Genomic DNA, 11,362 nt, shown 5'->3' with positions numbered 1-11,362 from the left:
AGAACCCAACACAATACTTTATAACTTGGAAAATGGATGTCGTAATCCAAGCTATAAGATATTTGAAGGTAGGCGAATGACGATTCACCAGTTTCCACCATAAAAAACAAAATAAATAGGTTTTACTTGGATTGAAACTCCTAGATCTTTTGAGATTTATTGAACTTTTCAGTGGCATGTTTAAATCTCGATTGTGCCCTCTCGAGTTTGTGACTGGGATACCGATGATCACAAACAAGGTGTGAATAACAATGCAAATTAACTTGGTATTCTTAATCTTTTATCACCTAATCAATGTACCAGTTACTCACACACGCTCCACCGATCTATGATAAACATTAAGTCACCCTTAAACACTCTTACTAGTCCATGTTAGTGTGCCGGTTACCCACACACGCTTCACCAACAACTTGGTAAGGTAAAAAGTGTAATCTCATGGGTTAGCACCAAATTCACATTTTCCTAAAGTAACTAAGATTGGGAATTTATAAAAAGGTTTAGTTACTTTATATTTATCATTATACTTTTAATGATAATTATAGTCCTTGTCCTACCCGTTCGGCTAACGACCCTCTACCAGTCAAGGAAGCGGTGGGTGAGAGTGGACACCTATTAAGCTTCCATTTTATAGGCAACAACCTTATACCCCCTTTATAGACCAACTTCGCGAATGAGGCCTACTAACGGTAAGATCGACTTGATATTATACATATATATTATTAACTTATAATACTATAAAGTATAAGGGTTGAATTTTAACTTTTAAAACTCTAGGGTTTGGAATTAAAGTGTGTGTGAGACTTTACAAATTACAAGACTTGAGGGCAAGTTTTGAAACTATTCAAGACTTTTTATTTCTATAACTTATGAGTTTTAATGGTTTTAAGTAAAAGACTTTTGGAATTCCATAACTTGAGGACAAGTTATGGAGTCCATTAATTGACATTTAGATCAAGAATTACACTAACAAACAATTTGCAAATAATTCCTATGATCTACTAAAACTCATAAGTATGAACATTCATATCAACAATTTCAAGAATCATATAAACATATATAAAACTTGAAAATTTGATAATAACCATTGAAAATGGATTAGCATAATCATTACCACATCAAAACAGGTTTTATAAGTCCAAAATAGTTTAGGGTAATGATTCTAGTCCATTTCCAACAGCAAAGCTCGAAAATATGCACACAGGGCCTCCTACTCGCCAAGTGCAAGAACTTACTCGGTGAGTAGGATGAGTTTACACTTGGACTCATCGAGTCCCCCCATGGATTCGCTGAGTCCATTGAACAGTGAATAGTTTTTCGACTTTTTCAAGCATTTTGCATCAAGTATAATGAAAACAAGCCTAGGCTCTGATACCACTTAAGGGTTTTGAGCATTCTAACACTCCTATGGTGTACATGCAACCCTAGAAACCTTGGATCTATGTTTTCTCTATTATACATGCAAATTTGATTTTCCAAGGTTCTCAACCTAACTAGCATGTTATGGGGTACTTGTAACATAAAAACTTAGTAGAATAACATACCTTTTCTTGTGGTTGATTGCTTGGAGTTTTGAGAGCCTAGCACCAATAATGTGGATGCCTTAGGTGGAATCACAAATCACCAAACCAACTTGGAAAACTTGAGAGAATAATATGTACTAGAGAAATTGGCCCACTTTTGTTCACTCACACACTATTACCATTTCATGTGGCAAATACCTCTTTATATAGTATGGAGGATTAGGGTTACATCCATGTAAACCCTAATACCCATGACCTTTAAAAAACTTCATGGACTATCCATGCAAGCTTAGCCCATACTAAATGAATTTGGCCCATTATATATGTATGTGTGTGTCTATATATATATATATATATATATATATATATATATATATATATATATATATATATATATATAAGAGTCAATATTTAATTAGGTCCTTTTGATGACTAAATTAATTCTTGATCACTAATAATTAAATAATATTATTTCATATTAATATATTATAACTTATAATATATTATAAATCATAACTATACTATTCTCAAAGGATCATCCATACAAATTGTTTCGGTGAAGTGCAACCTAAATGGACCATGCCGGGTCGGGTCAAATACATACCAAATATAGTTACGGGCTCAGACACCTTATCCAACAATACAACATATGAGCATCAACAACACACATGATGGAGCACCTTGTGTCATAGTGGAACATCATGATGTACAAGTGGCCCATCATGAACACTAATGGCCCAACATCCATCATGGTGGCAAAATATGGTGTAATCCTTGAGCAATACCAACTTTTGAGCATCCTTGAACGATCTTGAGCATCATAGAGGACTTCATAACATACTTGGCTCACCAGGTATACCATGGCTCATAAGGAACCAAAATGACCCATCTTGCATCATGATGGTGCAACATGTGCAAGGATGGCGCAATAGGCTTCAAGTGTGGCGCAAGAACTTCTAATTGGAGCAACATCACCACCTTGGCATAGCAGGAACATGCTCGGTGTAACAATATACTCCATGGCACAAGAAGAAACCCTATGGTGCAAAAGGGAGCATCATGATGTAAAAAGGAATGCTTATGGCGCAACAGAATCCTTCTTGGCCCATCCCTTTCTTGGATGGCGCAACAAGGTCTCTTTGTTGCTCCATATCACTCCCACGTGCTCCAAACCTCTTCCAGGTGCTCCAAACCCCCCTTTATATGATTCGTTCCTTTGGCACTTGATCCGTTTTTCATCACATGCTCCATGAACCCCAAATGCACCATTGCGATCTAAGTGCTCCATGTTAGACAAGACTTCATACTCCAACATCCTCAACTCCAGACTTACTACAACATAGTTAATGTTCTACTTGACCAAATTACATGTCCGAGATAAAAAAAATGCATCATGTTTGATTTTCATTCGGATAATATGGACATTTTGAAACTAAAAAATCTTAAAAAAGATGAACAAGCGACGATAGAGAAGGGGGTACAACTACTTCCACGCCTATGGAACTCTAATCCGATACTCGAATACAAAGTATTTGTCTTTTCTAAATTTGGTCAATTATATCTTTTATCTTTAGACAAAAATACAAAAATGGTCTTTGCGGTATGCATTTTTTCAGGGAAAAATACAAACCACTAAACTTTTGGATTTGTGGTCATTTTCACCAGGTTTGCTTGCAGTTTTGGTCCCTTTCCAAATTAAAAAGAGTATTATACCCTTAATATATTTATTTTCCAATTTTCTTTTACTTTTTAAATGTATTATTATTAAATATAAAAGAGGCCCACCTACCGACCCTATCTTTCCCTCTCCGTCTAAAATGCAAGTATGCCACACATCTCCTTTTTCCCACTTTAATCGGGACATAAATAGCCATACTTCCACCCACCTCATCACCATGGCTCTCTTTCTATATTACACAACCAAACACAAAATAGATTCATACATTTCTTATTTTTTCTCATGTTTTGATACACAAACACAATCATAAATACATGTAGTCTCCTTTTCATGTCATTCTATTTGTTCTCACAAAATGACAGGTATTGTGACCAACTGATATCAACTATAATTTCATCATTATTTGTAGATTCATCGTATTAGGCGAGGATGACAATAATGAGGACACAAAGGCATGACAGACTGGTGTTCGTATCAATGACAGGGGATAAAACTCAAGAAATCAAATAAAAAATCATTGATCTTTGTTTAAAACCAAGATTGTAAATCGATTCACTCATTAATGATATTCATTTTTGAAACTCAAGAAATCGAATAAAAAATCATGTGTGTGTTTAAAAAGATTCATCGATCTTGGTTTATGGTTCTTATTTCAGAAAATTTCGAGGGGTGGGGGGGGGGGGGAAGGGGTCTAGCCATAGTGAGTAGTGTCGGTTCTTGTCACCTCCAGCGACAATAGTTTTTTTTGAAACGACAAATTAATTAACCTACTCCTAAATAACCACTTATGTCTCCACTGAGACTTGAACCCATGACCTCTCATTTGAGAGTGTCACTCCTTACCGTTAGGTCATTGACCATTTGGTAACAGGAGATGGTAGCAGTTCTTGGCTAGTGAGAAAAAAAGGAGGTTGATTTAAAGTATGAGAATCGAGGGGGGAAATAAAAGGGAAGGAGGGACTTTTTTTCTTTCTTTCTTGTGTGTGGTCTATCTAAGGAAGGTGAGTGTATATGAGAAAAAGGAGATGGTTGATTATCTAAGTACATTTTTTATATTTAATAATAATAATAATTTTATATTCTTTATTTATATTCATATTAATGAATAGCTAATAATTTGCATATCAAAATGCAAAAGTTTAATTGTTTGTATAGTTTTCCTAAAATTTGCATATCAAAATAACCATTTTTAAACTTTTTTAATTGTTTGTATAGTTTTCCTAAAAATTGCATATCAAAATAACCATTTTTAAACTTTTTTTTTTCTTGTTTTTATTCCCTTTAATCAATCTACTTCCCCACTTAGCTCCTCTATTTCTTTTGATATCTAATAGTACAAACTTGCCTAAAAAATAAAATGTTTAATATTCTCTATTTATATTCATATTAATGAATAGCTCATAATTTAGGCTAATATTATCTATGATTAAATAATGATCATTATTTTTGTTAAATTTAGTGAATTGAATTTTTGCAGCGCGTGGTAAAGTGTAAAGAAGAGGGACAACTGTCGCAAAATATAGCCAGTTAGGGAAACGGCAGTACGGGTAGTGACGGCCGCTGCCACTTTTCTTCTTTTTCCCAGCACCCTATTTACTAACGTCCATTCACCGCCGTTTACCTCTCCCTCCCTCTTCTGCAACAACAACAACAGCACTTTCTCTCTCTTCATAACAATTCGCCATTAACACGACTATCCTCTCTCTCTTTCTTACAGTTCACGCCAAACGCCTGTTCTCTCTTCATTTCATTCTTCTCTCTTTCTCTCTCTCCAGTATTCACACACGCACTACTGCGAGTGTCATGCCTGGTGCTACTGTCACTGTTACTCCATGAACAGCTCAATTTTGAGGTAATTTGACTGTTTTATTTGGTTTCAAGGAAGAAACTGCGTTTCTCTCTGCATACATTGTTGCTGTAATCGATGATGGAGAAGAATATAGCGTTTCCGACTAAGAAGGTGCTTGGATTATGTGTGTTAATGGCGGTTTTACTGACTCTGGTTCCGTGCACGATGTCTCTCAACGACGAAGGTAATTTATTAACTTCATAGAATACACGAGTTCTGTTTTCTAGCATTGATTTTTTTTTTTCCTTTTGGGTATGTATGCTTGTGTTCGTAGAATATGTAATAAAACATATGCTGAAGGTTTCTGAGTGATATCGGGAGTCGAGTTTTTCTGTTGTTTTTATCTTTTTAAGAAAGCTGAAGGTTGATATGGTCAGAGAACGAATGGATGAAACATCCGATTCTACTGTTAGGAAGAGAAAGTTTCGAAAACAGTATTTTCAGTCAAACGAGCAGAAACGACAAATTCCGAAGAGATTACTGCTTCACAAACAAAATCTGCTTAGCAATTTTAATTTTCAAAATTTTTGTTATTAACTTTTACATATTACATTCATTACGTTATGTTCTAAATTTCCGTTGAATATTTTAGTAGTAAATTAGTAATCGTGTTGAATAAATGTGTGCAGGGAAAGCATTAATGTCTATAAAGGCGTCGTTTAGCAATGTCGTTAATGTGCTTCTGGATTGGGACGAAGATCAGAACGACGATCTCTGTTCATGGAGAGGAATTCTATGCGACAATATCAGCACAACTGTAGTTGCTTTGTATGTTGCTCATCTTCAAACTTGATCTCATTTTCTATATGTTTTCTATCGTTTCGATTTCACGTTGCTTAATCCATTTTTCCGAGTAGGAACTTGTCAAATTTGAACCTCGGAGGCGAAATTTCTCCCGCCATTGGAGACTTGAGAAATCTACAGTCTGTGTACGTATTCCAAATCATATGAGTATAATCTAAATCAACAGTCTCTCTTCACTTTAATCTGTTCTCATCGTTTGGTTTTACTTGATCTACAGAGATTTGCAGGGAAACAAACTCACAGGACAAATACCAGATGAAATAGGCAGCTGTGTTTCTCTAGTGCTCCTGTAAGCTTCAAAGCTTCTTCCATTTACATTCACCAAAAAGTGAAAGTATAAAACTAAAAACATTTTTTTCTCATTCTGTTTGTCCATAATGCAGCGATTTATCTGACAACATGCTGTATGGTGACATACCATTCTCGATCTCAAAGTTGAAGCAACTTGAACTATTGTGAGTAATTGCTTATGTAAACCCAGAATTTCAATTATAGCGCACACATTCATCTCTTTATAAAGCAATAATGTTGCTGAAAACAGGAACCTGAAGAACAACCAAATCACAGGCCCTATCCCCTCAACACTAACTCAAATTCCGAACCTTAAGACTCTGTAAATTATCAACTTATCTTCATCCTTTTCCTCATGAAAGTTCAAGTTCTTAACATTGAAACTTTTTCTTTTGTTTAGGGATTTGGCTCAGAATCAGCTGACTGGTGAGATACCAAGATTGATTTACTGGAACGAAGTATTGCAGTATCTGTGAGTTTCATCCTTCATTTCACCTTACAACTTAAATGAAATTTATTTTTAGTCATCTTTTTATAACTCTTAACACGTTTTGGACTTCTTTTTTTACAGAGGTTTGAGAGGCAATTCATTAACTGGGACTCTATCTGCTGATATGTGCCAGTTGACTGGTCTTTGGTATTTGTAAGTCTTCTATTTTAACAATGAATTATATAATTTATATCTCTTGTCTCTTCTCTCTTCTCATAAATTCTTCACATTTCTTCAGTGATGTTCGTGGAAATAATTTGACTGGCACAATTCCAGATAACATTGGCAACTGTACAAGCTTTGAGATATTGTAAGACTGATTTTTAGTAGTCATTATGCTAAATAAATAAATAAATAAATAAATAAATTAGCATACTTTTTCATTTGAACTATTTTTTGTTTTGTAGGGATATTTCTTACAATCAGATCACTGGTGAAATCCCATACAATATTGGGTTCCTTCAAGTGGCTACCTTGTGAGTTTGTCTTGTTCGTAATTACATTTTTGGTCCCTGAGCTTGTTCAAAGTTTGTAGTTTTGGTCCCTGAGCTTGTTCAAAGTTTGTAGTTTTGGTCCCAAGTATTTTGTGTTTGCAATTTTGGTACTAATTGTTTTATTTTTGTAATGATTTTCGTTCCTGAGTTTGTTCAAAACTTGTATTGCATAAGTTTGATCTATATTCATAAGTTTCTTCTTGCTATTTTGGTGCCAATAGAGACAAAAATTGTTACTACAATTGAAAATAGGCACTAAAGTTGCAAGATAAATTTATTAGGGACCAAAATTGAAAATTTTAAACAACCAATTGGACCAAAAATATAACCTACTCTATGTTTTCCAGGTCTCTTCAAGGCAACAAGTTGACTGGAAAAATCCCAGAAGTCATTGGTCTAATGCAAGCGCTGGCAGTTCTGTAAGGATTTCCATCATTGTCAAAAGACTAAAATACCCTTCTGTATTCTTTGACTAATTATTTCCATTTTTCTCTAGGGATTTAAGCGAGAATGAACTAGTGGGACCAATTCCCCCAATCTTTGGAAACTTATCCTTCACTGGAAAACTGTAAGTGTCTTCAATTACGGGGCACCGATATGTCTAATTCCATTCCATTACTGATTTGTTTAATTCCATTCCGTAGTTACCTTCATGGGAATCAACTCACAGGACCAATTCCACCAGAGCTTGGCAACATGACAAAACTTAGCTATCTGTAAGTAAAAGTACAAATAACAAATCTTATAAATTTTTATATTTTTTGGGTCAAATTCCATATGAACAAATTTGGTTATATTCTTGTTGGGTTTTTTAACTTTTCAGCCAGTTGAACAACAACCATTTAACCGGTGGAATCCCTCCTGAACTTGGGAATCTTGATCAGCTTTTTGAATTGTAATTTCTTAATTCTAAATTCTTACATTATCTTTTATTTCTTTTATTTAAAAAAAAAAACTGAAATCATATGCTTTTTTCTTTAGGAACCTTGCACTCAATGATCTTGAAGGACCTATCCCAGAAGGCATTAGTTCTTGCACTGCTTTAAATCAACTGTAAGTTTAATAATTTAATTTCCATTTTTTATTTATTTATATGATTCCATTTTTTAAATATTATGTGTATTTTGCAGCAATGTACATGGGAACTTCTTAAATGGTTCAATTCCTTCCGGATTCCGGAATCTAGAGAGCTTAACTTATCTGTATGTTCTATTTCTTTCTATTTCTTAATTTATTATTATTATTATTACTATTATATTATTATATTTAAATATGTTACAAATATTGCTTTCTTTAACTACAGGAACCTTTCATCGAACAAATTTAAGGGGACTATACCGTTTCTACTAGGGAGAATAATCAATCTAGACACGTTGTAAGTTTTCAGTTATAAAATTACTTAGTATAATAAGTATATTTTCTAATAAAAATTATTTTAACATTTTCTAGGGATCTCTCAAGCAATCATTTCTCGGGTCCCATTCCTGCTTCTATCGGCGATTTGGAGCATCTTCTTACGCTGTAAGCAAATTTTTTTACATAATATTTGATTATATTTTCATAAAATTTACATTTCTTATTTGTTTAATTCATAGGAATTTGAGCCATAATCACCTTGATGGCTCAATACCACAGGAATTTGGGAATTTAAGAAGTGTCCAAATTATGTAAGTTTCTTAATTTAAAATTTCTTTTAAAAAAAAATAAAAAATAAAACGTCATCTTATTATAATTTTTTTAATATATTTTGGTAGTGACATGTCATTCAACAAACTCCACGAAGCTATACCAGTAGAAATGGGACAGCTACAAAACATCATTTCTCTGTAAGCCTATTTTCTTCTTCTATTATAAAAATTAAAATAAACTTCTGTATTTCAACTTTTTTTTATTTTTACTTTCCAGAATCTTAAATAACAACAACCTAAATGGAGTAATTCCTAATCAGTTATCCAACTGCTTCAGCCTCACTAATCTGTAAGCTTTTAATTAAATTCATATTCTATATTTACCTTTAATTAAATTCATGATCTATAACCTTTTTTTTTATTATTTTTTTTTAATCCACTCTTATTCATCAGAAACATCTCCTACAACAACATTTCTGGTGTGGTTCCACCTACCAGAATCTTCTCTCGGTTTCCCCCCGACAGGTAAAAATTCATTAATTCTCTCCTTTTTTTTATTATTATTATTTTATTATTTTTTATTTAAATCTTTATGTTATTAACACCTTTCTTTTGTATCTCCATTTTCCAGCTTTCTTGGAAATCCTATGTTATGCGGGAACTGGCTAGGCTCCATATGCGACCCATATTCAACAAAATCAAAAGGTATTATCTATCTATTTATCTATTTAAATTTAAATTCATTTTTTAAAAGTTAAATAAAATTACTAATATCTTCATTTTCTGTTACAGTTTTATTCTCCAGAACAACCATCGTTTGCATGACATTAGGGTTCGTAATCCTAATCGCCATGGTGACACTCACGATTCTAAAATCAAACAAATCAAAACAGTACATCACAGAAGCCAACAAAGGCGTACAAGGTTTTTCAAGCTTCCATCAGTAAAAAGTTTTTATTAATTGCAAGGCTTAAAAGATAATTTTTCATTTTAGGTCCTCCGAAACTTGTGATATTACACATGGACATGGCGATTCACACGTACGATGATATCTTAAGAGTGACGGAAAACTTCAACGAGAAATACATAATCGGATATGGATCATCAAGCACGGTTTATAAATGTTGTTTGAAAAACTCCCGACCTATTGCAATTAAGCGGCTTTATCCTTACACTCAATACCAACATAACTTTTTCCATGAGTTTGAAACTGAACTTGCTACAATTGGAAGCATCCGTCATAGAAACCTTGTGAGCTTACACGGTTACTCCCTTTCACCTACTGGAAACCTCCTTTTCTACGACTACATGCCCAATGGTTCCCTCTGGGACCTTCTTCATGGTATGTCAAAATTACCAATTTGCCCCTATTTGATCTAGTTAACGATTTTATGAAATTTTGTTAGGGCCATCGAAGAAGGTGAAATTGGATTGGGAAACGCGACACAAGATAGCAGTAGGGGCAGCACAGGGACTGGCGTATCTTCACCACGATTGTAACCCAAGAATCATCCATCGAGATGTCAAGTCTTCCAATATTCTACTCGACGAGAATTTCGAACCTCACTTATCCGATTTTGGAATCGCCAAATGTCTCCCAACAACAAAAACCTACGCCTCCACTTACGTTTTAGGAACAATCGGCTACATAGATCCAGAATACGCCAGAACATCTCGCGTAACCGAAAAATCAGACGTCTACAGTTTTGGCATCGTTCTTCTTGAGCTGTTGACCGGAAAGAAAGCCGTTGAGAACGAATCAAACTTGCATCAACTGGTATTTATTTATTACTAATTTACTTATATAAGAAAAGGAAATTGGTTAATATGTTGTTGTAATTACTAATTACTAATTAATGATTTAATTGTAGATATTGTCAAAGGCGGATGATAATACGGTGATGGAGGCGGTGGATCCGGAAGTGTGGGTGACGTGTATGGATTTGGGGGATGTGAAGAAGACGTTCCAGCTGGCTTTGTTGTGTACGAGGAGAAATCCTTGTGAGCGGCCCACGATGCATGAGGTGGCGGGGATATTGCAATCGTTGTTGACAGGTGTCAAGAAGGGTGGTGGTGGGGAGAAGAAGTATGAGAAAATGGTGGTGGGAGATGATCGGAAAAAACAGGGGAATGAGGATGAGAATTCATCTGATGCGCAGTGGTTTTTTAAGTTCCGTGAACTTGTGTCGAATCACACGTTTTAGTAAGGAAGTAAAGGGAAGTATATGATATATGTTTTTGTTGTGTGTTTTGGTTTTTGGTCTGATGGATATGATAAATTTTTTGAATTAGGAAGGAAACACGGTGTAATGTCTGTTATAACTTATATTATCATGTAATGCTTGGTTGGTTGGTTGTAAAAACTGATACACAAGGTGAAGCTGTTATATTTTGGACCTCATCTCTTGTTATGCTTGTCGCTTTTTTTTTACAATTTTATTATATGGTTGGTTGTTCAATAACATTGGTATTTATGCCAAAGGAGGAAGATGCTCATATTTCAAAATAAATATATTTCTATGGATTTTTAAAAAATGACCACTTATTATATGAAAAACAGACCGTAAGTTTGAGCTACCTTTTTTTTATTAATTTTTTTTACGTTAAT

The 11,362-nt window shown here is 34.2% G+C and overlaps 1 protein-coding gene across 1 annotated transcript; it reads left to right on the top strand.

Annotated features, from left to right (window-relative positions):
- The first annotated feature begins 4,748 nt into the window (after positions 1 to 4,748).
- LOC145073241 (uncharacterized) lies at positions 4,749 to 11,155 on the top strand. The gene is made up of 27 exons (XM_079019796.1): positions 4,749 to 5,231; positions 5,677 to 5,815; positions 5,905 to 5,976; positions 6,069 to 6,140; positions 6,235 to 6,306; positions 6,393 to 6,464; positions 6,543 to 6,614; positions 6,714 to 6,785; positions 6,871 to 6,942; positions 7,040 to 7,108; positions 7,474 to 7,545; positions 7,623 to 7,694; positions 7,771 to 7,842; positions 7,950 to 8,021; positions 8,108 to 8,179; positions 8,257 to 8,328; positions 8,430 to 8,501; positions 8,576 to 8,647; positions 8,722 to 8,793; positions 8,881 to 8,952; positions 9,032 to 9,103; positions 9,208 to 9,279; positions 9,386 to 9,459; positions 9,547 to 9,678; positions 9,749 to 10,096; positions 10,161 to 10,531; positions 10,626 to 11,155. The coding sequence occupies exons 1-27, from the start codon at positions 5,123 to 5,125 to the stop codon at positions 10,956 to 10,958; spliced, it is 2,943 nt and encodes a 980-aa protein (XP_078875922.1). The 5' UTR covers positions 4,749 to 5,122; the 3' UTR covers positions 10,959 to 11,155.
- Positions 11,156 to 11,362: the final 207 nt, after the last annotated feature.

Source organism: Lactuca serriola, chromosome 9 (genome assembly GCF_051521515.1).
Source record: "Lactuca serriola cultivar US96UC23 chromosome 9, Lser_US96UC23_V15, whole genome shotgun sequence".
Taxonomy (NCBI): Eukaryota; Viridiplantae; Streptophyta; class Magnoliopsida; order Asterales; family Asteraceae; genus Lactuca; species Lactuca serriola.
Note: the sequence above shows the minus strand (reverse complement) of the source record. Positions and strands in the feature narration are given on the sequence as shown.